The sequence below is a fragment of the Chaetodon auriga genome, chromosome 15 (assembly GCF_051107435.1).
Source record: "Chaetodon auriga isolate fChaAug3 chromosome 15, fChaAug3.hap1, whole genome shotgun sequence".
Lineage (NCBI taxonomy): Eukaryota > Metazoa > Chordata > Actinopteri > Chaetodontiformes > Chaetodontidae > Chaetodon > Chaetodon auriga.
Window position 1 is genome coordinate 14,655,419 of NC_135088.1, and position 26,200 is coordinate 14,681,618.

A 26,200-nucleotide genomic window follows, 5' to 3' on the forward strand; every position below is an offset into this window, starting at 1 on the left:
TTAAGGTAGCTATGAGTTCAATAGAAATCTAAATATAATTCAAATTTCAGATCACCAGATCACCTGCCTTCTTGGTCCTTCCATTATTCTCCTAACAATAATAATAATAATAATAAAATAATAATAACAATAAAGAAAATTTATAAATCTTAAATAATGATTTTGCATTGCTTTTTATTCATTTTTTTCCAAAGCTTAAATTGTCAGAAATATGTTTACCTTAGATTAGTTTTTATTCTAATGCTGTTGATATACAACCTGTAGGCCTAGGTCTGTATTGTGTAGACCACTATAACAAGTGTTTTGTCATGTCATAAAGTCCAGACACCTACTATTATAGTTCTAAGTGGCACAAAAAATAGAATGAGTAGAAATTTATGTTAATTCAACTATAAGGTCTAGAACAACCTAAAAGTAGGGATTCAAAGACTGCTGCAGCAAATTAATGTAACTTTTTGAATAAAACAAGAAATGCAATTTGTAGCCCATTTAAGTTTTGAATTCCTCAGTATATCCAGTGTTTGTTTAAGTAAGTAAACTGACAGGCTGCAAATTCAAGAAAAATAATTGGAATTAGATGACTGCAGATGAGAAACAATAACATTCCTTTCCTCTCTGTGTAGGAGTATGTGCTGTCCCACACAGAGATGCCCACCAGTCTTCAGGGAGCAGAGGAGGCCATTAAAAAGCATGAGGATTTCCTCACCACCACAGAGGCGAGTGAGGAGAAGATAACTGGTGTGGTGGAGGCTGGACGACGGCTCATTAATGACTGTAATGCAAACTCTGATAAGATCCAGGAAAAAGTTGATTCCATCCAGGAAAGGTTAGAGCCAAAAGAAAAGAAGGGAGGAAAAAACCCTTATCCATGTAAGTTTTTCTTCTTAATTTGATGTTTGAAGAGTGGCTCATTTAACTTTCTCCTTAATTTTCTCCAGGCATCTTAAGAATAAAGAGGCTGCAAATGAATTGCTGGCGAAACTTAAGGATAACCGTGAACTTCAGCACTTCCTCCAAGATGGACAGGAGGTAAAACATAATTTTGAATGAAATAACACCATGTTGAATAAATATGTAAAGATGTTTGAGAGATAAATGTGTGAAAGTCACACAGTATTGTGAGTAGAAACGTCCTCTGTAATCATAATAAACAAGCTAACAAATGTGTCTTTATCACTTGTTTTTCTTCATAACTATAATAAAATAATGCTTATTTCATAATGCTATTCTCTTTTTGCAGCTCACATTGTGGATCAATGAGAAGATGCTGACAGCACAGGACATGTCTTATGATGAAGCCAGAAATCTTCACAGCAAGTGGCAGAAACATCAGGCCTTCATGGCAGAGCTGGCCTCCAACAAAGACTGGCTTGATAAAATTGATAAGGTGTGGCCACTTTTTTTATTGATTATTAGCATTAATGAGGAAACACATATTGAAGAAAATAGTTTTTTGTTCTGAAACAGTACATGAACATCCAGGCTGTTGATGTGATTGTTAATGGATAGATAATAAGGCTAGCTAGAGTTTCATTAATTCATTTTCCCTCACACTGCTAAATTACTGTAAATGAAACCTTGTCCTTGTTTCCCATGTCCACCAGGAGGGTCAGGCATTGGTGGCAGAGAAGCCGGAGTTGAAACCTGTTGTTCAGCAGACCCTGGAGGACCTGCAGCGTCAGTGGGAGGAGTTGGAGGGTACCACCCGCACCAAGGCCCAGTGCTTGTTTGATGCTAACCGGGCAGAACTCTTTACACAGAGCTGCTCTGCTCTGGATGTCTGGCTGAAAAACCTTGAGAGTCAACTGCAAAGCGATGACTATGGCAAAGATTTGACCAGCGTCAACATCCTGCTCAAGAAGCACCAGGTAGACCACACTATGAAAGCAAATCACAATCTTTGCTGTCAAGAAATACTGTTGGATTACAGAGCTTTAATGGTGGTTAAAAAGCATCATGTATCAAGTAGATACGAACTCTGATTTTAAATGTGCTAAAGAATAACTATTTACAATAATTAAACAATTTAATCTGTCATATAATGTAAGAATATTTTATAAATTTAACTGCCTGTGGTGGAACTAGTCAGATCCATTTGGTGGGGATTGCCAAATGTCATATCTTTGTGTCTTACATCTTTGTTCTCTCCCTGTATAGATGCTGGAGCACCAGATGGAGGTCAGAGAGAAGGAGGTGCAGTCCCTCCAGTCGCAGGCTCTGGCCCTGTCTCAGGAGGACGCTGGACTCGCTGAGGTAGACGGACAGCAAAGGCGTGTGACTGACAACTTCGCCAACCTTCAGGATCCTCTCAGACTGAGGAGACAGCAACTGCTTGCCTCCAAAGAAGCACATCAATTCAACAGAGATCTGGAGGATGAAATTGTGAGTGGGATCACGTGACTGACTGCATCAATCAGTTATGGAGTCACTAAGTGTTTCTGTTGTATCCTGTTTTGTCTGATGCTCATGTTTTATTCATTTGTTCATTCTGTTTTTCTCTCAGCTATGGGTGAGAGAAAGGATGCCCCTGGCAACTTCCACAGACCATGGAAAAGACCTGCCCACTGTACAGCTGCTAATCAAGAAGAACCAGGTACATGCAGTTGCAAAATCATTATTTACTAGTACTTTGTTTAAAATGTTGTAATGCTGGGCAAACTAAAAGGAAGATAAAGATGACTTACACTCATTATCATCTCTAAATCGTTAAATACCTTCACTGAGTATTAAAGGGAATGTGAGGCGCAGAAATTGCCAACCATCCATTTCTCGATCAGACATTGCAGAAAGAGATTCAGGGCCACCAGCCTCGCATCAACGACATCCATAGACGAGGCGAGACCCAGAGCCAGGTAGATGGTGAGAGACAGTCTGTCCTAGAGGAGCGCCTTGTTGAGCTGCGGGACCTCTGGGACAAGCTGATTGCAGAGACAGACAAGCGCCACGCCCGTCTGATAGAGGCCAATCGCGCCCAGCAGTTCTATGCAGATGCAGCAGAGGCAGAGGCTTGGATGGGAGAGCAAGAGCTGCACATGATGTCAGAGGAAAAAGCCAAGGTAAGATGAGACAAAACAAGACATGGAATTGCTCTCAGTGACATTGTTTTTACAGTCGTCTGACTTTAGAAAACCTTATAATTTTGTGTTTGTCTCCCAGGATGAGCAAAGTGCACTTGTGATGGTTAAGAAGCACCAGACCCTGGAACAGGCACTGGAAGACTATGCCCAAACCATTCACCAGCTGGCCAACAGCAGCCGCCTCATGGTCACCAGTGAACACCCAGAGAGGTGAGAACACACAAAAAGATTTGAATGTTTAATTGTCAACCATGACGTATGCCCTCTTATGAACAAAGTTGTACACTCACAGCCACTGATCTATCTTGCTCTCATCATTTTGTAAACAGCGAGAGAATCACCTTACGACAAGCCCAAGTTGACAAGCTGTATGCGGGGTTGAAAGACCTCGCTGAGGAGCGTCGTGGACGGCTTCAGGAGAGGCTGCGACTGACCCAGCTGAAACGGGAGGTGGATGACCTGGAACAGTGGATTGCTGAGAGGGAGGTGGTTGCTGGTTCCCATGAACTAGGACAGGACTATGAGCATGTCACGGTGAGTTTTTTTTTCTCAGTCACATGCTTTGGAGACACTGAGGCTTAGGGAAATTTAGCTGAATTAATTGTTTTCCACTTTTGCCCTGATTTTTTTCTTTCAACAGATGCTCAGGGACAAGTTCCGGGAGTTTGCTCGTGACACCAGCACCATTGGCCAAGAGCGCGTAGATGGTGTAAATGGGCTGGCAGATGACCTGATTGAGTCGGGTCATCCTGAGAATGCCAGCGTGGCTGAGTGGAAGGACGGGTTAAACGAGGCTTGGGCTGATCTGCTGGAACTGATTGACACACGCACACAGATGTTGGCAGCCTCCTATGAGTTGCACCGCTTCCATCAGGATGCCATGGAGGTGCTTGGACGTGTTAAGGAGAAGAGGGAGGGGCTTCCCTCTGATCTTGGCCGCGACCTGAACACTGTTCAGCATCTACACAGACAGCACAACACTTTCGAAAATGACATCCAGGCCCTCAGTGGACAGGTCAGCTATCTGTTCATGCAGAGGTCTCCTGTGAGATTCCAAGAGAGCAATGTGAATCGAAAACTGAATGTCTTCCTCTTCAACCTCCTAGGTGAACCAGGTGCAAGATGATGCTGCTCGGCTGCAAAAGGCCTATGCTGGGGAGAAAGCTGATGACATTCACAGGAGCGAGCATGCTGTGACGTCTGCCTGGGAGGGCCTGCTCGAGGCTGGTCAGGCCCGTAGACTCCTCCTGCTGGACACCGTGGAGAAGTTCCGCTTCTTTAACATGGTGCGAGACCTCATGCTCTGGATGGATGGGGTCAACCTGCAGATTGACGCACATGACAGCCCCAGGTGAGTGTCTTCCTATGCTTAATTTTTCTAGTTACTGGAATGAATGCTGTTATGAACAACATTGTATTAAGTCTCGCCTCTCTCCATTCTGTGGTCCCAGGGATGTATCTTCTGCAGGGTTGGTCATTGCCAATCATCAGGACATCAAATCAGAGATTGAGACCAGGGCAGACAGCTTTACGGCCTGTATTGAGATGGGAAACACTCTCATCAACAACAATCACTATGCAGCTGATGAGGTATTGTGTAATAGGTCACGTTCACTGTTTTCTGCAGCCATTTCAATGCCTATTTACAAGAAACAACCAAGTAAAAAGGAAAGGACTCATACGTATCAGCTTTTGTGAGGTTATTTCTTACTGTCAGTCTTTTCATTTCATTACTGAATATTCTTTATCTGCTATTAGATCCGAGAGAAACTGTCTCAACTCCAGGAAAAGAGAGACAAGATCAACAAAAAGTGGCAAGACAAGATGGACCATTTACAAATTGGTATGCATGCTCTCCATGGTTTTGAGTCTATACACGGGCACGTTGAATCTAATACAACCATGGCAAAACAAAGAAACAGGAGGGATACGTTGGTGTGGACGTGTTGTTACAGGGTAAAGGTAGCAAATAAAATACAAACAGGTATGTCCAGTTTGAAGGCATATTAGGTACACATTTTTCCTTTGTCAAGACTTGTAATGTATACAGCACAATGCTACAAGGCACACAGTGATACTGTATTCTACAAAGCATGTGTGCTGACATGTATTTGGTTGGTGTTCATTGCACAATGTGTAAAGTAGAAAAATGGCCTAACGTTTTTGTTTGTCTGCATTTGTTTTTATTATTTTATTTTGTGCAGAGCTGTATATCTTAAATTGTCCCTCTGTTTTCTGCTCACCTTTCTCTGCATCTCAGTGCTGGAGGTGTTGCAGTTTGGACGCGATGCCTATGTGGCAGAGTCTTGGTTGGCAGGTCAAGAACCTCTGGTGCGAGCAGCAGAGCTGGGCACAAATGTGGATGAGGTAGAGAGCCTAATTAAGCGCCATGAGGCCTTTGAGAAACTTGCTGCAGCCTGGGAAGACCGCTTTGTGCTACTGGAGAAACTCACTACCGTAAGTAGAGAGTTGACTTCAATCACAAAACTTTGTGTGTATTTGAGAAGGCTTTGGTTTGTTCCAAATGTCTTGGTAGATAAATGTCCACCTCTCATTGATGAATGTAGGCACTGATTTTTCCCTCACTCATAAGGTGTTAAGTAGATGGCATTGCTGATTTCCCATTTTTCAGCTTGAAGAGCACGAGATCCAGAGGAGGCGAGAGGAAGAGGAGAGAGCACGGCGACCCCCTACGCCGCCCCCAGCAGAAGAAGTGGCACAATCTGAGACAGAAAGTCATGCACATGATTCTGCAGCCAGGTAAACCAAAGGGGAGCAGAACAGTGTTGGTGTACAGTATCAAAAGACATTGTTTTTTTTTTTTTTGTTTACGTGCTTTCCTCTGCCCTCAAACACAGAACTAGTCTAGACCAGACCACACTCAATCAGTCGGTGTCAGTGAATGGAGTACACAGCGACAATGACACATCGCAGGTGAGACATGTTTTGTAAATCCAACTGCTTTGAGTGTGACAGTGTTTCTGCTCTGTGGTGCAACAGAGTCATGTCTACCATGTTTTCAATCTAAGTTTTTATCTTGAGGCTCTAGCATGTAATGTCTTTTCCTTGTCATCTTGCCTCATCTCCTCTATTATGACATGGAATTGTGTGTCTCTCAAACTGTGTTTAAAAAGTTCAATAGAGAAAGAGAATTGGAAAAAAATACATATTATATATTTGCATTAATGTTTTCCTGAGATTTTCACATGGAACAATTTGCTAATATTACATTACTGCCAAACTATCAACAAATTGAAACATTTTCCAAACTATTAATTTCATGAAAATATAGAGTTTTAAAAGAACTCAAACCTGTGAGTCTGTCATACATACATGAACAATACACAGTGTAACTGTATGTGAGTGTGTGTCCCTGTTCTACTCCAATCAACAGCATTGTTTTGTACATATTTCCTTGTCATATATTGACATGTCAATGTTGTCCAATCTAAGTGTCTTCATATTTTGCCAAAGACTATGTGTATATGTAGAGTACTTATGAAATGTTAATTCAAGCAAAATTCCTACAATGTTTTGTCAACAATGTTTTACATTAGGGATAAGCAGCAAGTTTTACCGATGGATACTGTTGATGATACTTGACGAATAAGTTTGTATTGTGGAAGCAGTTTGGGGTCAGAGGAAGAAACTCACCCACCACTTCAGGAACCCTGGTTCAACTGGACAGGGTACCTATGAGGAGGGGGTAGGGATCCAGTAGGATACAGCAAACTTCCATGCATGGGAACACAATCCAAGCCCTTTGGCAAATGAAAATAAGCACCTGATGCTGCCTTCATTGTTTGATGGCATGATGGCTCCACTGGCTGCTTGTGGAAAGCAGAAGTAAACGTATGTTTAGGTCTGCAGCTGACACGGCAGAAAAGAATCAAAGAAAGGGAGTCATTAATTGAACTTCACTGATGCCATGGTTAATCCACACAGTTCCTAATCCTAATGGTAATGTGTCTGAAAAATTTACTAACTTTCAAGTTTCTGCCACAGACAAAGACCTCATAACGATTTCTTATTGCGTTTTTACCAGCAGTCATTATCGCTATCGTTGTCAGTGGGAAAGAAATCAGAGCCTAAGCGTGTGTGTAAGCCAAAGCAGCCGGAGCGTGTGAGTACCAAGCCATGGTCAGCTTTGTAGCTTCCCCTCGCCCCCGTCACAGCCTCCGCTCAGCTCCTGGTCAACTGCAGCGCCTCTTTTTTTCTATGGAGAAGCCACTGCTCTCTGTCACAGATGCAAACCATTGCTTTATTTTATTCATGCACCACGTGGTTTTTCATTAATGTGTCCCACTGCTGTTTAAAGGCATGATGCAGATTCATGAACAGATTGTTTTCATGGATCAGTCTGCTGTTATATATGTGCTCATATTGACCAGGACAGGAGTGACTGTAAATGTGAAGCACAAACTTGTAAATGTGGTGATATTTGTAGCTGTTCCAAGCCAGTTTATATGTAGTTTGTTTTAGTCTTTTCCCTATATGTGTACACTTCCTCTACTGCGTGTGAAAGTCACTTGATGGAGTCATTTAACTGCACAAGAAAAAAAGCTTTATTGAGGGGACAAAAAGATAAAGAGTACTTTAAAAGGTGTCCTGTTGTCTGTGGATTGCATATTTAAGAGTCACATTGTAAAAATAAAAGCCAGAATACTTTATCCAAGAGATTTGCAGGATCAAGGCTTTAGATAGCTGTAATTGAGAGTATGTTCATGTGTGATATGGTCTGTGTTTGTGTGTCACAGTGTAGATAATCATTTATTCATTTACAGTTGTTCAATAAATAGCTGGGACTTGTTTGAAGAGGAAAGATTATCTTATGTAGAAGTTAGTATGTGCCTCTGTTTCAAAATCTGATATCAGGCTCCTTTGGTACATTTGGAGTATTTTTGAAAATGTTAACAATTTAACTGTTCATGTTCAATGCAGCATGCATGTTTCCCACATGTATATTTAATTTGATTATATGTCTGACCCACGAGTGACTGTAATTGTCATGTTTAATATCGGTGTACTGTGTGATTATGTGGACCCTCTGAACCCATGCTATGGTGTTATCTCAGGTAATCATACAGTGCCATCAAAGCAAGCGTCATCATGGCTTTTCATGTATGGCTGTGAATGGCTGCTTTGCTGCTCACTGCGTCCATCCAACCATGTGTTTGTCTGCCTCCTCACCACCATTCATGTTCTGATGTTAACCACAGGGCTCAGAGTCCGAGTCGGTGAACGGACCAGGTAGGGACAGTGGGCTGGCATCCTCTCGCCTTGAACCGTCTGCCACGTTACCGAGCAGGGGTGGAGCAGAGTCTGAGCCAGAAACCATGGAAGGGATGCTCTGTCGAAAACAGGAGATGGAGTCCCACAGCAAAAAGGCAGCTACCAGGTGAGTTAATCAAGTCCATTATACAACCCTGATTCCAAAAGAGATAAAACCAATTGACATATAGTCGATTGAAAACAGTCTATATTTAAGGTTTTACCTTTACGTAGACTCAGGAACACTTCTTAAAACAGCTGTTGGTAAGCACAGGCCATTCTGTATGTATTTATGTTTTACACAGCGTCCCAACTTTTTTTTACAATTGGGGTTGTTAATAAACATCAGAGAGGTTCATGTTTTATTTTATCTGATTTTTAAGAGTTGTTATGTCTTTCTAAAGTTGTGTTTTGCAGTCTTACTACCTTTCTAAGGCATATACTATATATTAGAAAATATATGTACTTTTGTTTAACTGCAGTAAAAGCTGTTCCTAATCCTGTTTCTTTGCTCCCGTAGGTCCTGGCAGAACGTGTACTGTGTCTTAAGAAAAGGAAGCCTCGGTTTCTACAAAGACGGCAAGAGCGCTAGTAATGGTATCCCATACCACGGAGAGGTACCCATCAGCCTTGGAGAGGCCGTGTGTGAGGTAGCCCATGACTATAAGAAGAGGAAACATGTCTTCAAGCTCAGGTAAGAAGAGACTTGGTAGCTTAAATCCTCAGAACAAGGTTTCCTGGTACAGCAAGGTTCCCTGTTAGATTTTCTAAATAAAATGAGAGGCTGTGATGAAACAAGGACAAGAAGAGAGCATTCTAGTGAGATGTTTTAGACTTGATAGCTTATCCCTGACTAATGGTTTATGTCGTTAACACTGTGTCTGCAGGCTAGGCGATGGAAAAGAGTACCTGTTCCAAGCAAAGGATGAGGTGAGATGGATAGAACAGAATGACTTTACCAAAATAAATAATTAGATACAAGTTATGTTAGTGTGAAATCAAGTATTGTTGGTATGCTTTGACTCTGCCTGAATAGTGAAGTAAAATAAAGGTTTTTGATTCTCCAAAGCCGGAAATGAGCTCCTGGATCCGTTCCATCCTCGGCTCCATTCCAACAGGATCGGGAGACTCACCCGGAGGTCCTCGGGCTCTCAGCCGTGCCATGACAATGCCTCCCATCTCCCCCAGCTCAGGTGAAGCCGGAGGCGTTACCATGCGCAACAAAGATGGGAAAGAGAAGGATCGTGAGAAGAGGTTCAGCTTCTTTGGCAAGAAAAAATAGAACATTTGTTAAACCATTGATGGGAAGCTACATTTGTCAAAAATTCAACAAACTGAAGCAGACAGAAAGGAAAGTACAAACAGGTCACACAAACACACTGCTCTCAGTGCAGGCCCCAAGGAATTCGTCGACAGCTGCTGTACGTGGCTTACAGAGAACTTTGTTTCTTTTCTTTCTCTCTGATTCTCTCCCTTGCCACTTTTATTTGTCATTTACTTTTTCGTTCACCCAATCCATATTTTGCATTTAACTGCAGCCAACAATGAAAGTCCTCATCCAGTTTCAGGTCATTTCAGCCAACCAGCAGAGCTTATTAGTCTAAGGCAGCAGCAGGTGTGGTTGGTATTAGCAGGGATCCAGGCCTAGTTCTGTTCCAGTCCACCACCACGGCTCTCCTTCAGCAAGAATATTTTCTCCACAGTGAGTCTTGACTAGCTGAGTCGTTTTGGTGCCTCGCCACTAATAAATGATGGATGATGGCTTTCCACCGTGGTGCACTCTGGTATTTCCCCATCTCCAAGAGCTCTCTCTTTGGGAGGAATCACATCAGTCTCTTTTTCTGTTCTTGGTATTGATGTTATTAACCTGACCAATATTATTGCTGTTATTATTATTATCATTATTATTATTATTATCATTATTTATCTTTTGCTATTGCTGGTTTGAGAAAACAAACTAATGAATTTGCCAGTAGATAATCTTGATTCATGTTGTGGAGAGAAATAAATTTGGTTAAACTAGTGGAGAATGTTGGGCTTGCCCTTGTATGTATTATTATTATTATTATCATTATTTTTTTAGGAATGACAGTTTATGAGGTGTTTTGAGGAAAAAATAAATCTCTTTACATTTTAGCAGTGTGCAGTAAGTGATCACAAGTTTCATTGGGAATATATATATATCTATATATATTTATATATATAGATATATATATATAGAAATTGATTTTTTATTTGACCTAATTTTGCCTGTATTTGATTATTTCTTTTGAGTGATCTTTTCTGCTTGATTTTCGACTCTTTTTTTCTGTACAAAGCAGAGAAGGTTAGTTTTCTAGTGTGTGCGTGCGCGTGTGTGTGCGTGTATGAATTGTGGTGCTGTGGATTTTGCACGTTTATGTTATTCCTGATCAAACGTGGCCAGATGAATGCTGCTTTTCAGTCCGCAAATGTAGACGGAAACCAGACACAAACACAAAATAATCTGACTGGGATGATTTCATAAAATCAGCTTTTCTTTGCTTTTTTTTTTTTTTTTTTTTTTTTTTTTTTTTTTTTAAATGTAAGCTTGACATTACCAATGAAGTTCCTCAAGGCGGTCTCATTATTTCTGTTTTAGTCTTCTAATATCTATTTCTGTTCTCTCTCTCTCTCCTGGTGTGAAGGCATGGGGGCAGTTTGTAGATAAAAAGCTGAAGCACATTTTCTGTGGCAGACCACAGGGACACGAGCAGGGCAGATGGACAGCTGACAGGTCTCATTACAGGTGAAGTGAGGAGTGTGGAAGTGAGATTGGATAGGCAGTGAAGAATGCGCTTTAAGTGCTACCGGACAGAGAGAGTTGTACTGAGCCTTACTTGAACCCACTACAGATACACTGAACCCCTTTTTACAAACCCACCCTCCATTCGAACAGTCTTAAAGGAAGCTTTGTTAGAACGAAGGTGTGTGTTAAAAATGTGCCCTGTGGCAATGATCTAATGTATGTCAGTGGAATATATATGCAGGCACAATTTGAATTAACAGGAAAAGTCCTAACTTGTCGTTAGATGAGCTTTGCGCTCTTGCATATGTGGCATGACTTCATGTAGGTTTATACTTGTATGTGTCTCATCGTTCCATCTAATCTCTTCCGTGTTGATGTACTCTGAAAACGTGAGATCACTTCATATTCAGGGTTGGAGAGCAATTAATGATATGTAATTGGCATTTACAGTAATCTAAAACAAGATAATGGCAATCCAGTATACAAAGTTAATGTAAAAAAGAGTAAGTGTTTCCTCAAATGCTGTACATGTTTGAAATAAAAAGGGCATTTATAGTATATTGTGAGACTGTAGGCAGTAGTGCATTTTCATATAAGTATCTTCTGACCATTGGATTGGTTGTTAACTGTTATTATAGTCAGTCAGTTGAATCAATGCGCTAATTTGCCTTTTCTAACTGCCAAAATGCAGCAGGAAGTTACCGGATAACAATTCTGAATTAAAGAGTTTTATGGATTTTCTCACAGGTGTGTTGCAAATAATTATTTGTAATTTGTTACATCTCCAGAATAACTCTTTAAAGCTGTTAATCACCTGGATGTGTAGTCCATGCCTTGGAGAGCTGATTAGTCCACAGGAATGTCACACCAAACTGTTGTGACAAGACAAACAGCTGGGAGTAAACGTGGATTTGGTTGTAGTTTAAACAGGTTGGCCTTATTTTCCAGTCCCTAATGAATGTGGAGCTGGTACTCAAGTCAAAGACCCATCAAGTCAGAGAGGAGAAATTTCTGAACGGCCACTTTGAGGCTATTGAACTGGGGTCAGCTGACGGCACCTGGAACAAACTGACTGCCTTGTCTTGGCTCTTTGTATCTCGGGAATGCGACGGAGCTCCTAGTTCAAGTAGCCTTAAACTAAGCTACGATAGGAGCAAAGTCAATGAGGTCATTGCATACATAAGTGAGCCAACGCAGTTATCGTACATTGTGCACAATTTCGAATGGAGGAGTCATTCTTCCCCAGTGGATGAGCTGTTTTTAAGTGACAACTGCTACCTTTTCTCTGCTCTGTGCATCAGACACAGCATTCAGTTGATATTGGCGAGTTCAAGTTTAAAGGTCACACAGTGTATTTTCTTATCAGCTCATTTGAATGTGAATGATTCAAATTAGTTTGGCCAAATTGGTCATGTGAAGCAAAAATATTTCTCATACTTGACATACTGTACACGAGCTCTCTCTCTCTTTCACACACACTCACACATTGATACTGTACTGTATATTTAATGCAGAATGACCCTGGCAATCCAGTCTTGTGGAAATGGTCCTCAGCTGGCTGTGATTCAGTGTTGCATATGGCATCCTTTTAATATAGCATTGTGCTACTGGTGAGCTTTGACCAGAACATGGAAAGTATGTATTATTGATGTCAAAGAGATGAGTTTTTGGTTATGAGAGTACTTGAAACAATGGAGTACTTAATGAAGAAAAAAAAACAACTTTTACTTGTTAAGTATTAGATTTGAATGAAAACAGACTGGTGACAATTTGAGCTTCCTTTTTTAGAAGAAGGCAGGATATTTGCTGTCTAGCGGGAGCTTGTATTTTTTCATCCAGTGGTCTGTCTTGCAGCATTTGATAAGCCTGTCCACCTACCTTCATTTCTCATTACTTTTGACGAATGTCTGTTCCTTCCTCTGTAATTCAGAGTTGTTAATACCACTACTATTATTAATTGCTATTATTACATTATTGCTACTGTTGTTACTATTACTACTACTGTTACTAATGCAACTTATTGCAAAAATTATAACTGCTGTCCATTTTCAGGTATGTGTCTGTAATACCAGACCCTTCCACACGATGTCAGTGTGCTGTGGAGCATTTTCATTACAAATCGAAAATACTGTTTGTTGACTTGTGTATCTACATCTAATATTAGGAATAATAAAACATGGTTTAATCAGAAACGTGACATTGTTTTGACATTGTTTTTTGTTTTTTAATGATAGGTTAGCCACTGCTCTGGCTTTGAGTCTGTCAGGTGCAAAGGAGAGAACAAGCTGGATATTTAATCATTGTGGTCACTTGATAAACCCATAAAATGCAGATTTTTCCATCCATGACTCAAACTGTTCAATTTTGTATGACAATATACCTAAACTCAATATGGTAAAAACAAGATTTCATAATAAAGTGTCTTGTTATCAGTAGCATATTCCAGAAAACCTTGACTGTGATGTCTATGGAGGAACAAAGACTCACTTTCCATACTGAAATGATTCTGTGACACTCCAGCAGTTTAGTATTGTGCTTCCATAAAGTTTGGGAGCTCACAAAGGCCAGCTTAAAATAAGAATGGTCAGAAATATGCTGAGTTCATCAGCCTTCATGTGGGTCAGCATCTAACATCACATCTAACAGAGAGCTGGCAGACATTATACAAATGTTTCCAGGGGTGGTGCTGCCTATGGTCAGCAAACTGAACCTTGTGATTAAAATCAGTGGAGTTTCCCTTTAAAAATGCATGATGAGCAAGACCAGTTATCCCCACAATTGAAATAATTAAAATGTCAGCTACAAGAGAGCAAAATGGGCTTGTAATTTGAAGATAAAATCCCCCAAATATTCTTTATAGCAGCTAAACCTGTGTGTTTACATGTTACCACAGTAGTCCACATGTGAAATATAGATCCTGCAGTGTGGGTGTAGAGCAGGGGTATTCAACTAAAATTCAAAGAGGTCCGGTTAGAGAAAATTTCCTAAAGCAAAGGTCCGGAACATCATAATGTCATAACGTTATGATTTGTGTGATATATATACTGAAGTAGCCTAGTAGTTGTATCAACATCTGCATGTAATCAACATCTGATCAAAAAAAAAAAGTACAATTCAAAAACATTTCGACAGTATTTATTGTCACTTAACATTAAACCAGGCAGATTTGAATTTAAAAATGAAATAGAGAAAATAAAATGTTTTTTGAAAAATTGTGCATTATAAAAGAAAGTGTTTAATTTTAGAAAAAGTAAAAGTGAAGCAACAGCTTGAATATTCCTTTTTCTTTGTTAACTTTCACATCTTAACAGTCTCAACTAATTTGAAAATAACAGCTGAACAGTTATACAGTTTCTCTTTCTTTCCCTCTTTTCCCACTCTCCACACTTTTTGTTGTTCAGTTTCTCCCTGCCTTTCGCTCACTCTCCTCTCCGTCCTCTCGCCCTGTATCGCTTCTTTCTTTTTCTATCTTTCTAACTTTCTAATTTTCTATCGTCTCTCCGTTCGCTTCTCACTCCTCATCTGACTGCAGTCAGAGTTGCTAAGTTTATCGTCCGCAATGCAGAGATGCGACTGGCTGGGTAGCATCACGTGGGATGGCTTAACTCGCATGCAATTGGTTTGTGCGTTTCCTGAGCCGCTAAACCGGTGCCGTAAAGACTAGAAAAGTTGCGCCGGTTAAAATATAAGTGTCCCGTCAAAATTTGAAATCCCTTAATAATTTACTGGTTATAGGTCTGGGTCCGTATAGGACGGTGTCTGGGTCCGGACTCGGACCGCGGTCCGCCTGTTAGTGACCCCTGGTGTAGAGGATGTGGGAAAGATAGTTGCTGCAGTGCTGCCATTAAGAATGAATTAATGATGCAACTGCAGCAAATGAGGTCAAGGATGATCGAGTAATGACTAGCGTACAGTAGGTTTGTGATGAATCAGTGGATGCTGGGAAGAATGTCATCATCTGAAGAGCAGAGCAAACCCTCTGAGGGCTGTTCAGAGAAGCCTGAGTTTCATCACAGCGGGTTTAATCTCTGTAGTGGAGGCTGAAAAATGAAGAGAGGATGAGGATGGTGGTCAAAGACCCCAGGAAATAATGAGCCGGCAAGATAACATAATCTAAAAGTTTATGTTGAGAAAGGGGTTTAGGAGGAACGTCTCCTCCACATATTTCACATATTTGAGGCACTAAAGCTTGGCCTGTGCAATTTAAATATGAGACATGAAAAGTCAACAAATAAGAAGTATTAAGGTGTGAAGCCCGAGCAAGTAAATCCAAATGCTAAAATTCACAGTGAAATCTTTCGGATAAACCGCAAATAGGGATTTGTTTGTAAATGTAAAGGTAATTTGGTAACAGTTCAGGTTTTACTAAGAACATTAACAATAGCTGTATTTTATTTAAGCGTTCCTTAAAACCAGGACCCTGAGACTGAGACAGCTAAGTGGAAGTGAGCCATTGCTAATTTTTATAATTCACATTAGTGTTTTTCCTGCTGTGACGTGTTTATATGTCATCCATTTGAAAGGTTCAGGGTTTAAATTTCCTGCCCTAACAGGAGCAACTACACCATGGCATGGGTGAAGAGCCAGTAAAACACAGTTTGAACACACCCACACAGTCCTGGAGGTTTTTGCTGTTGCTCTTATTGTAAAATATTTTGTGTATTAAAAGTGTACTTTTATTAAGAATCAAATGTTATGGGATAATTTATTTATCTTATTTTAAGGGAAATAAATGGCGCACTAAGACCTGCAGTTTTGTATGGTAAAATATCTGACAATGTCACAACGCCACCAGTAGGGGACGCTAGGTGTCACGTCCCTGTTCTATCTGCCTACAAGTCCGTACGGAGGGCATACATTACCCGGAGCCACTTTCCCCGTGTATGAAAGCAAGATGGCAGCTGTTGTTGAGAATGTTGTCAAACTGTAAGTGTTGGACTTTTCTTCATACCTTACACCTGACTAGTTGACACACACCGCGGTCACTTCGTAACGGCTGTGTGACCGCACAGTCCCTGACCGTGTCTCTAGCGAGCTTAGCAACATTTCCACTGAGTTAGCTTAGTAAGGTTAGCCAACGTTGTCGGAGCGTCGTGTGTTCACATCCTGGAATGGAAGTGTAACGTTAAGTTAGCAGACACGCAGATGACGCTTCTGAAACACGAATCACGAGTCCGTGTAATAGAACATCCGTCAGTTTGATCATATATGTAGTTATGGAGATATTATGGTTACTTGTTGTGTGTTTCTGGCCAAGCGGATACCGTGGTGCTAACGTCTGTTGAGTAACGTTACAGCAGCTAGGTGGCTCACACGCTAACAGGCTAAAGGGAGTAATTGTGGCCAACGTTGTTAGCGGAGGCAGGAGTGCTGTGGGCGACTGGCCAGCTAGTTCAGAATGAATGAAAGACTGGCCTTGAAGATGTCCCCCTTCATGTTGAGACCTCGGCGTTAGCGCCACTATAGCTGTCACATTTCTAACTCACGTATAGAAACTCTGTGTAAGTGTTAGGTTAAAAGTTTTCAGTGACCCTTCTCGTGCCCGTTTGTACTAAAACGTGCTTCTGTTACCGTTGGCTTTACTTTGTGTAAAGTTCGGTGCCCAGGTGGTTGATGCTAGACGTTTTACGGCAATTACAAGTAATTGGCTTAGCCCTTAGTAACCATGGTAACATATGAAAGGATGAAAACTTTGCTAAGACCTAATTAGATATAAATGAAGTAGAAGGAGAAGCTTTCCTCTCAACTCAACTTTTTGAGCTTCTTATATTCTATTTGTGTGGCTTTTTGCCAACTCAATGAAATCCTGTCTAAGAAATGTAAAATTATGCTCTCTCAGTGGAAAACCGTACTAGGAACACTACAAAATAATATTCATGGTGTTGAAATGAGAAATATTGACATAGATTGCGACATCTCACATTTTTGGTTGGTTAGTATAGTTTTATCTGTTAGAAACAGGTTTTGGTTTAGTCTTGGCCAAATAGCAGCCAACAGCGACAGGTTTACCACACAGAATACATAATTATTATGCCTTTACAAGAAATAAAATGATGACATCGGTTGCTTTAAATCTGTGAACAGCTGCTTTAAACCTCCACACAACTAGATAATATACTTTCATTCATCAAGACTCAACTGCTTCAGCTATAACTAATGTTAATGTAGCTGCACTGACATTCTCAGAAAATTGCAGCTGTGGGATGACAGTGCTGTTTGCTAATTTCCCTTTTTTTCTTTGCCACTCAGGGATCTTAAGAACCAGTAAGGTCTCTGCCATGAGCCTGTTTGTCTAAGCTGTGTTTGTACAAGCACAAGGAACAGTTTGAGTATATTTATGTTGTAAACACAGCACACTTGTGACCGTGCTGACTACTGAGCTCTTTGTTGTTGATGTACCAACAAAAGAGCACCTGCTGTTGCACGTTCGCTAATGATTTTGTCTGAATCACAAAGACATTGTCCAGTGAGTGTGCTGTTTTTCTAAGGCGGCGGCGCAACGGAGTAAGGCCGCAGCTTTTAAGCTAAACTAACAGAAAGGTTTGAAAGTTTGAAGCAAGACTGCGCTGGCTTTGAAATAGATGCACCTGCTGATTTTTGCCTTTAAACCACAATAAGCCAAATAATCAGAATCTGGCTGTGGTTTTATTGTGTCAGGCTGGGAGAGCAGTACTACAGAGATGCCATGGAGCAATGTCATAACTACAATGCCAGGCTCTGTGCCGAGAGGAGCGTCCGAATGCCGTTCCTCGACTCTCAGACCGGTGTGGCTCAGAGCAACTGCTATATTTGGATGGAAAAGAGACACAGAGGACCAGGTGAGACAGACACGTGTAGTGTGTCAAAACACACACTCCCCTCATGTTCTCCAGCAAGTTCTCGCTCCCTCCATGATTTAAAACGAGAATGCTAAGTACTCTAACATGGCAGAGATTTTTTTGAGGACACTAAAGTGCCGATGTGGATATTTCTTTCCCAGTTTGTCAAAAAGCTGACAAGTTCTACATTAAAATGGATTCAGTGTTATGTAGATGGATCTGTTGTGATGTTCCTCAGGCATGGCTCCAGGGCAGCTCTACACCTATCCATCCAGGAGATGGAGGAAGAAACGGCGATCTCATCCTCCAGAGGACCCCCGACTTATCTTTCCTCCTGTCAAGACAGGTACCAGCTGTGCCAATCTTTAAAAAACAAAAGCTGTAAAATGAAATGCTTTCCAATTAATGAATGAGAGGTTTTCGCTTTGAGTGCTTTGACTTGTGGTTCTGTTTTAACAGAGGTAGAGATTGGCCTGAAGAAGGATGCTGTGTTATCAGCGGATGGCAGCAGCCTGGAGGCCCTCCTGAAGGGCGACTCCTTGGAAAAACGGACCACAGCAGAGCTCCGTGGGTCTGAGGAGGATTCAAACCAGAGTGACTACACCGGAGGCCTCAACCCAGCTGCTCGCATCAGAAAGGTTCTTGTTCTCAGCATAAAGAGTCAAGAAAATGATTTGGCTGTCCAGTTATTTGCCTCCTTTTCTCATTGCATCATTGTTTCAACATAGAGAATCCTCGAGCCAGATGACTTCCTGGATGACCTGGATGATGAAGACTATGAGGAAGACACGCCTAAAAGAAGAGGCAAAGGGAAGGGAAAGGTAAATAATTGCTGTGTACATGTCTCAAAAGTCCATACCAACTCTGTGTGTGTGTGTGTGTGTGTGTGTGTGTGCGTGCGCGTGCGTGCGCCAGCCTGTCTGTCGACTCTAACAGTGTCTCTGTGCTCAGGGTCGAGGAGTGGGCAGTACCCGCAAGAAGCTGGATACAGCAGCACTGGAGGACAGAGACAAGCCGTACGCCTGTGACAGTGAGTCCTGATGGGGGAGAGTAGAGCATGTAGGGCTGGGTATCATTCAAATAAAACCCAGCTCCATCTCTGAGCGCAACATAGTGTTTGTCCCTGCATGCCTCTGTGACGCGTAACGTTAGACAGTGAATCTCCAGCACTGTTAAATCTTGATGCATGCTGCGTGCTTATTGGCTCACCGACGTGGATGAGATTTACCTTAGATGCTGAAATTTTTGGTACTTGAAAGCATCAGAGCCATTCAGTCGGTGCCATAAAAGTATTGAAGTTCGGTACCCAGCCCTAAGAGCATGTGAGCTCAGGTCAGAGCTGAGCGTCACTGTGGATGTTATGAGCTGTAATGTTCGTAATCTTCCTTTACATCCTCTCTGATCTGTTAGCGTATGCCATGTTCTTTCCAGTCTTTGTTAGACTTCCTAAATCTGACATTTATGAAGCCTGTATAGGCTCAGCTGTCTTTTTTTGTTTGTCATTATGATGTCACACATTTCTTTCCATGGGTGGTGGGTGGTGGTGGGGGGGGGTTCCTCTCACTTCTTTGGTGTTGTCAGACTGTGTATCTGTACTGCTTGATGTGTTTTTTCCTCTTTTGTGCAGCATTTTCACTTTCAGCTGCAGTTCTCAGTAGTGTGGCGCTGACTGACTGATTGATCCTCTGTCGGTCTATGAGCCTATTTCTCTGAGTCTCTGTCTGTGCTCTCTCTTCTCCCCCTCTTCTCTCTTTCAGACACTATCAAACAAAAGCATATTTCAAAATCTTCTGAAAGAGGTATATTTCTCTCATTCCTTTTTACTCCAGTCTGTTTTGTCTTTCGTCTTCACTGCCTGTTTTTATTTTCCGTTTCCATCCCGAAGTAGATTTGCTCTCTGTGTAGTTCAGTTCAGAGGGTAACTGTTTTGCTCTGCACAATTTACTTCAATGTAATTCACTAGATGTAGAAAAGGTTAAGATCGTGTTATTAAACACCCCAGTTAAATGTAATCGGCCAAAGATATGAACCGTCTCATCTTAGAAGATAAGCTGCGGCCTGTCAGAGTAATTCTTTCTCCTCAATCTGTCCCTGAAGTTCCCACAGATTTAGATAAGCTAGAAGCTGGAGCCTGCCGCTGATTTTCTTTACTCTGTGCATTGTCTTTTGTCTCGCTAGTCAGTGTGTGCCATTGGACTGCATTACATTTTTTTTTTCATGCTTTCCCCCCCTTTATTCCTCTTTACCACCTCTGCACCCTGTGAAGTCTCATTCCACGTTCCATATTTTAGAGTGAGCGGCTACTTTGGTTTTGAGTCAGTTCGTTGCCTGTTTGACCTTTTGGGGGAGTATTTTTCAAGTCTTTCTGCCACTGCACACAATCACTGGGCATGTGACAAGTTCTGTTTTTTAGCGACTTTGCTAAGATCCTCTGGACCCAAAGACTAATCACTCCTTTAGATGTCAGTTGAAAAGAACGGTTGACCTTTGAGGAAATGAAAAGGAGAGAAAGCGTGGAAGTGAAAGAAGAAGTACTTTGTCTTTGAGTGTTATCTTATGACAGACCTCACACACCCCCTGTGACAACCGATGCTTGCAGTGGCATCTTTGTCCTTCCTAAATCCAGTAAATCCTCCTTACGCAATCTCATTCGTTTCCTGTACCCCACTGATTAATAGACTATAAGTTCAGATCAGCAACATTAATATTCAGAGCAGTATGGAGCCTTTGTTAACATATTTTTAATGTCACTCTGCAGGAGCCATTTACCCTCAGATTTAATTTTGAGAGAGATGGGTGTATGAAGTCAAGTGAGACGAAACAATAGCACTTATTAGTTAAATTGTGTGTCACGTCATCACTGGTCAAAGACTGCTGAGGTAGAGTTTGTCTTAAACTGAAGGTAAAACCGTCGTTGGAAAGGTCACACACCTCTGCAGCTACTCAGCATCTCATTTACTAACTGCAGATGTGTGGTGCTTGGAGTGACTGAGATCTTATGTTAATGCTGTACTTACATACATGGCAACCACAGAGCTCCAACTAAGATGTCCTGATGACACATGTCATTGCCTCAGCGCATGTTCTCCATATTTCTTCATCATTCTTCCCTCCAATATATCATGTCATTGTGGTGATCCAGATACAAAACAAGAAGCAGTATGAGCTGCTTTTTTTTACATTTGTTTTTTTATTATTACTTCTATGGAGGAAGCTATAGTAGTAGCTGTGTGCAGCATTTCCAGTATTGTGATGTACGATAGCTTAGCTCAGTCTGAGTGTGTTATGCTGGTAGCAGCTAATGTTGCCTCAAGCAGAGATCAGTAGCGACCTACACAGTTGGAGTATTGTTCCCTCTAAAGGTACAGGGTAGATATTGCATAGATCTAATTATTTGAACTTATAAAGAAGGATTATGTTTGCTTGCATGGCCTTTAAAGTGTACAGATAAAGCATTATGAACTTTCTGGAGTCTGCTCATGTACAGTATAAAAAAATATATCCTAAATAGGAAACAGTGTCACTAAATTCTCTGATGCCCCCCAAAGTCCTTATATCATCATAAAAGCTACTAAATACAACAATTTGGACGATAGAAATGATCCAGTTTGAGATGGTATGTCTGCTCCACTGGACTGTTAATATCTTGTGGTCAGAAGTAGAAGTGATTGCAGCAAAAAGAACTTTCACCTTTCTCTATTGACATTAAGTAGTGGAGTTATTCAATGCATTCTTTGCTTTCATACACATTGTGTTTTCTGGTTTTGGTGGCAGTCTGTGGGAAGCGCTACAAGAACCGTCCCGGCCTGAGCTACCACTACGCCCACTCCCACCTGGCTGAGGAGGAGGGTGAGGAGAAGGAAGAGATGGAGATCAGCGAGCCTGCCCTGCCACTGCCAGAGGAGCCGAAAAGTAAGAGATCATCCTCTGTCATCAGAGATTTCACTGTTCGATCAATGGGTTCAGTGTAGACCTGAACACTGAAGCTCTCTGGGTGTTTTCATCTCGTTTCTCAGCCCCAAAGAAAGGCCCAGACGGTCTCGCGTTGCCTAATAATTACTGTGACTTCTGCCTGGGAGACTCCAAAACCAATCACAAGACTGGCCAGTCAGAAGAGCTGGTGTCCTGCTCTGACTGTGGACGCTCAGGTGCGTTAGAGGCAGTTGGCTTCTGGAATAGAGTAGCAACAGGAAACAAAACTCACACTTATGCAGCTGTAAGAGTAGGACTCTTAGCAGCCAAGTGAAGTGACAAACATGGTTGTACACGCAGGCCACCCCTCCTGCCTGCAGTTCACTCCTGCAATGATGGCCGCTGTGAAGACGTACCGCTGGCAGTGCATAGAGTGCAAGTGCTGCAACATGTGTGGCACCTCAGAGAATGACGTGAGTTTGCCAGCATTCAGATATTGTGTGTATTTTTGGTTTGCGCAGAGTGCTAAAGTGCCCTTGTCGTCTCATTTCTTCCAGGATCAGCTTCTGTTCTGTGATGACTGTGATAGAGGCTATCACATGTATTGTCTCAACCCACCCATGTCTGAACCACCAGAGGGTAAGTTCACCACTCGTGGTTGCATTCTGTTTTTAGGTGACGGGGTCGTCAAGCTTTAAACGTCTCTGACATTGATAGATTTTCTGTTATTTTGGCACTCAGGGAGCTGGAGCTGTCATCTATGCCTGGACCTCTTGAAAGACAAGGCATCCATATACCAGAACCAGAACGCCCCACCATCGTGATGGCTGCCTCCCCCTGCACACTCACATCACCGAACCGTCCCATAGCAGTATGTTTTACCCCACAAGATTGATGATTAACACCCCGATGAGCTGACCGTGGAGGGAGTGTGTTCAGAACAGACAATACATTGTGAAAGGGGAATTATCCCTCACCAAACTGGCCTCACTTAGCTGCAGATATGACTGTTGCACAGTTCCAAGCTCAGATTTAGACCCCATAGATTTTTATTTTCACCTCTTTGCCACATAACTAGTTTGAGCAGTACTAAATTTCAACAAGACACATAGCAGAAATAGCCAAAATCTGACTTCCTGTTCATGTTTTTTACACATGCGCCTACACAAAATTGCTAAAACCTTGTCTATCCTGCAGTGTACTGATTTTATGACTAGAGCAGAAATAGAGCTTGGAATCAAGTAGCATGCCTATGCTTGCTCATCGTAAACAAAAGAGACATTTTATAATATTTATATATTTCTATGGTATATAATAGTGTTAAGTATGTACAAATTGGAAAGAGGATTGGTCATGTAATGGTCTTTTTCTTAGTGCCCATCTCATCATTACGGAGAAATCCACTACCACATTTTCTTTTATGGCACTGCTGATATTTGGTGATTCACTCGATAAGAGTCAAAAGATCTGCTGAGACTGTAAATGATTTCCCATCTCATCCACTGCCACTGGCACACACTGAAAACAAAACAGGAACTATGAATAGAAACCCTGACTTGCTCGTCAAAGTCGCTCCAAAGGCTGAAGGACTTCGGGGTGGCAGGTTAGATTCGACTCCAGTTGTTGTCTCTTCTGTGCTGCCGGAGCTCGAGAGGATGCATAATGTGCATGTTTCATTCAGACCGTGGGGCCTTTTTGACAAAACTGTCAGCTTTTCGCTCTCTTCTGACGACTGCATAGACACAATTCAGACATGATGCTGATACTTGTGGTAATGTTATGATAATTATTCTAGTCAAATTAAAAACAAATCCTACTTGCATTATCAGCCAGATAAAGGGATAAAAAGCCTTCATCGCTGTGTTCTAGCAGTTTACTGATCGTGCACCCTATCCAATATCTGTTGATGTTGTGACACCACTAGATTATTTTATTGTAATTGAGGACTATGCGACCTTGCAGATGGTGGTCACTTGCTGACAATGTTAAAGCAATATCAGAGCTCCTGTAGGATGCTGGGACGACGGGCACTGAGCCACTTTAGGCTCCGTTGGCAGATAACGTGCGATACTGTAAATTTTCTTTCTGGGAAAATGCTATTACAGAATGGGGACTGTGGCAGCAAATATGGATGGCTCCATATTGTTATAAAGATTCTAATGTGTATATGTATAGACCTATGGAAAAGCAGCTCTTTTTGTTACTGCTTTCGTAGTTTCATTATGCAATGGTTTCCTTCTGTGGCAAGGCTAAAAGAAAAAGTCTGGCTGAACTGCTAATGCAGTCACTTTACCTCAAACAGAAACAGTATTTAAAGGGTTTGACTCATGCTGTTGATAGATGGGACAAAGGCAGCGGGATGAATAGTAATGACAGCTGCAGTGTCTGCTTCAATAACTGCATATTCTACAGGTAAACAAGTGCATGCTCAAATAAGTGTTTGCACTCTCATATGCTACGTAGTCCTCTCAGCGTTAGGTCGGCAAAGGTGTCGGGAAGTGGTGTAATATAAATTAACCATGCTATCATGTCGTTTCACTAGCCAACTAACAATTACTAAAGCATTACACGAGTATAACTTGGTTTATTTTCTCATCACGTTTAAACTTAGTTATTTAGAGACCGTGGCTACTAGAATATTTTGCTGGTTTTTGTATTCATGGATGATGCTTGCGTACCTGATGTGTGGAGACTTTTTGGGAATTAAGTGGAGGTTGCTTTCTAGTTAATCCTGTGATCCAGGTCTCACCCGAGCCGCTCTCTTCCAAAGCTCGAAACAAGACGCAAAGCCCATAATGTGATTAAGAGGCAAATTGTGGAGCTGCTTCTTCAACACTGAGTGGTAAAGTAATGATGGACCCAGTGTGCGCCTTCTGGGCTGCACCAGCCATAAAGAAGGACGTCCACCGGAGGGTTGCAATCGTGGAGTACGGTATGACACAATGATTATCAAAGTTTTTCACAAAACAAAATGTCCTGACTGAAATGAAACCTGAAACCAAAGCATGTTAGTTTACATGTCAGCTCTGAAGCATGTTAACTCCTAAATGAAAAATAACATCATCTTTTAAAATAATGTCCTATGATTAGATTAGGTAGAATTCTCTATATATATATATATTTTTAATAACACTAATACAGTAGATTTCAGTACCGCAAATAAGGTTTTCATACCCTGTTATACCGTGAAACCGCTGCAACCCTAGTCCACTTGTTGTCATATTAGGATTATGTATAATTATTCTTATTTTTTATATCAGATTATGGTCTTCAGGTCTCTAGCTTTGGGAGAGAATTTTTCACGACATGTTTAAACCAAGGTCATAGGTTTACATTGTAGGTGAATTCTCTTATGGTGGACTTTCATTTGGATTGTGATGGAATGTTTTATTGTACGAAATTTGTCTTCAGGAAAATAAAATACTAGGCACTATAACCTGCTGCTGTTTGTTTTCTCTTTTTTTGTCTTCCTCAATGAGCATTTGAGAAATTAATGATGGGTTGGGACAATAAGTGAATAAATAATGTACATATATTGACAAATCTTAAAAGCACGCTATGTCATCAACAACCCTTTTTGTTGAGATAATTTGCTAAATTTAACTCACTAAACCAGCATCGTAATTATACATGAATGGACAAAAATGGCATGGGGAGTCACTCAGGGCTCTATTCTGGGACCTCTATTCAACATTTAGACACGCAAATGCATGTAATGATATCATAAGGTGACTATCAGGCACTGAGTACATGCAATGAACAAATCAGCGATGGGATGTGAAATTTTCAATTAAAGAAAGCTACAACTGAGCTTCAGTGTGTAAAAAGAGCACAAACCACGCCAGGAATCATGGTGTAGTTACAGAGTCAGACCTACATTTCAAGAGCTACATGAACACAATTACAAAAGTAGTCCACTATCACCAGAGTGTATGAAGAAACAGAGGACTTATGTCTCAGCAGGATTTAGAGAAACTTGTCCATGTGATTAGGCTCGACTACTGTAAACCTGTCTCTCTAAAAAAAAAAAAATCACTGCTGCTTGAGTCCTCACTAAGCTCAGCAGGGTGCATCACATCAGTCCAGGTCTTAGATATTTTAACTGGCTGTTTGTCAAAGAATTCACTTGAAGATACTACTGTTGGTTTATAAAGCACTGAAAGGCTCATGGCCAAAATACATTTCTGATCTGCTGCTCCGTTATGAACCGCCAGCACCTACCAGATGGTCTGGGACAGGTCTGCTTCCTGTCCCACGAGTCAAAACTACACACAGACAAGCAGCATTCAGTTTTTATGCTCCACAATCTCCCAGAGAGCTCAAGATCTGCTTGTCTTTCGTATTTTACACCCTAT

At 41.4% G+C, this 26,200-nt stretch overlaps 2 protein-coding genes across 7 annotated transcripts in view; both read left to right on the forward strand.

The window, feature by feature from the left end:
• Positions 1-13,312, forward strand: part of sptbn2 (spectrin, beta, non-erythrocytic 2) — a 52,036-nt gene extending 38,724 nt beyond the window's left edge. For 2 of the 5 annotated variants that reach the window (XM_076751422.1, XM_076751424.1), the window contains 21 exons: positions 624-826; positions 939-1,029; positions 1,241-1,387; positions 1,605-1,868; positions 2,158-2,382; positions 2,504-2,593; positions 2,778-3,056; positions 3,157-3,287; positions 3,407-3,611; positions 3,718-4,092; positions 4,184-4,428; positions 4,529-4,667; positions 4,836-4,920; positions 5,338-5,534; positions 5,710-5,837; positions 5,936-6,011; positions 7,123-7,200; positions 8,297-8,475; positions 8,869-9,042; positions 9,236-9,278; positions 9,418-13,312. In XM_076751422.1, coding sequence (XP_076607537.1) covers positions 624-826; positions 939-1,029; positions 1,241-1,387; positions 1,605-1,868; positions 2,158-2,382; positions 2,504-2,593; positions 2,778-3,056; positions 3,157-3,287; positions 3,407-3,611; positions 3,718-4,092; positions 4,184-4,428; positions 4,529-4,667; positions 4,836-4,920; positions 5,338-5,534; positions 5,710-5,837; positions 5,936-6,011; positions 7,123-7,200; positions 8,297-8,475; positions 8,869-9,042; positions 9,236-9,278; positions 9,418-9,630 — 3,567 coding nt within the window. In that variant the 3' untranslated portion in view covers positions 9,631-13,312. The remainder of the gene's footprint in view (positions 1-623; positions 827-938; positions 1,030-1,240; positions 1,388-1,604; positions 1,869-2,157; positions 2,383-2,503; positions 2,594-2,777; positions 3,057-3,156; positions 3,288-3,406; positions 3,612-3,717; positions 4,093-4,183; positions 4,429-4,528; positions 4,668-4,835; positions 4,921-5,337; positions 5,535-5,709; positions 5,838-5,935; positions 6,012-7,122; positions 7,201-8,296; positions 8,476-8,868; positions 9,043-9,235; positions 9,279-9,417) is intronic. The other 3 variants (XM_076751425.1, XM_076751426.1, XM_076751423.1) reach the window with 2 other exon arrangements.
• Positions 13,313-15,978: 2,666 nt separating this feature from the next.
• Positions 15,979-25,281, forward strand: dpf2 (double PHD fingers 2). Of its 2 annotated transcripts, XM_076750693.1 has the most exons (12): positions 15,979-16,041; positions 17,773-17,933; positions 18,172-18,279; positions 18,393-18,571; positions 18,662-18,754; positions 18,885-18,963; positions 19,691-19,732; positions 21,708-21,845; positions 21,950-22,081; positions 22,206-22,318; positions 22,403-22,484; positions 22,587-25,281. In XM_076750693.1, exons 1-12 carry the CDS (start codon positions 16,010-16,012, stop codon positions 22,667-22,669), a joined length of 1,242 nt encoding a protein of 413 aa, XP_076606808.1. In that variant the 5' UTR covers positions 15,979-16,009; the 3' UTR covers positions 22,670-25,281. The 2 variants fall into 2 exon arrangements, with proteins under 2 accessions (XP_076606808.1, XP_076606809.1); XM_076750694.1 differs by lacking the exon at positions 19,691-19,732.
• Positions 25,282-26,200: the final 919 nt, after the last annotated feature.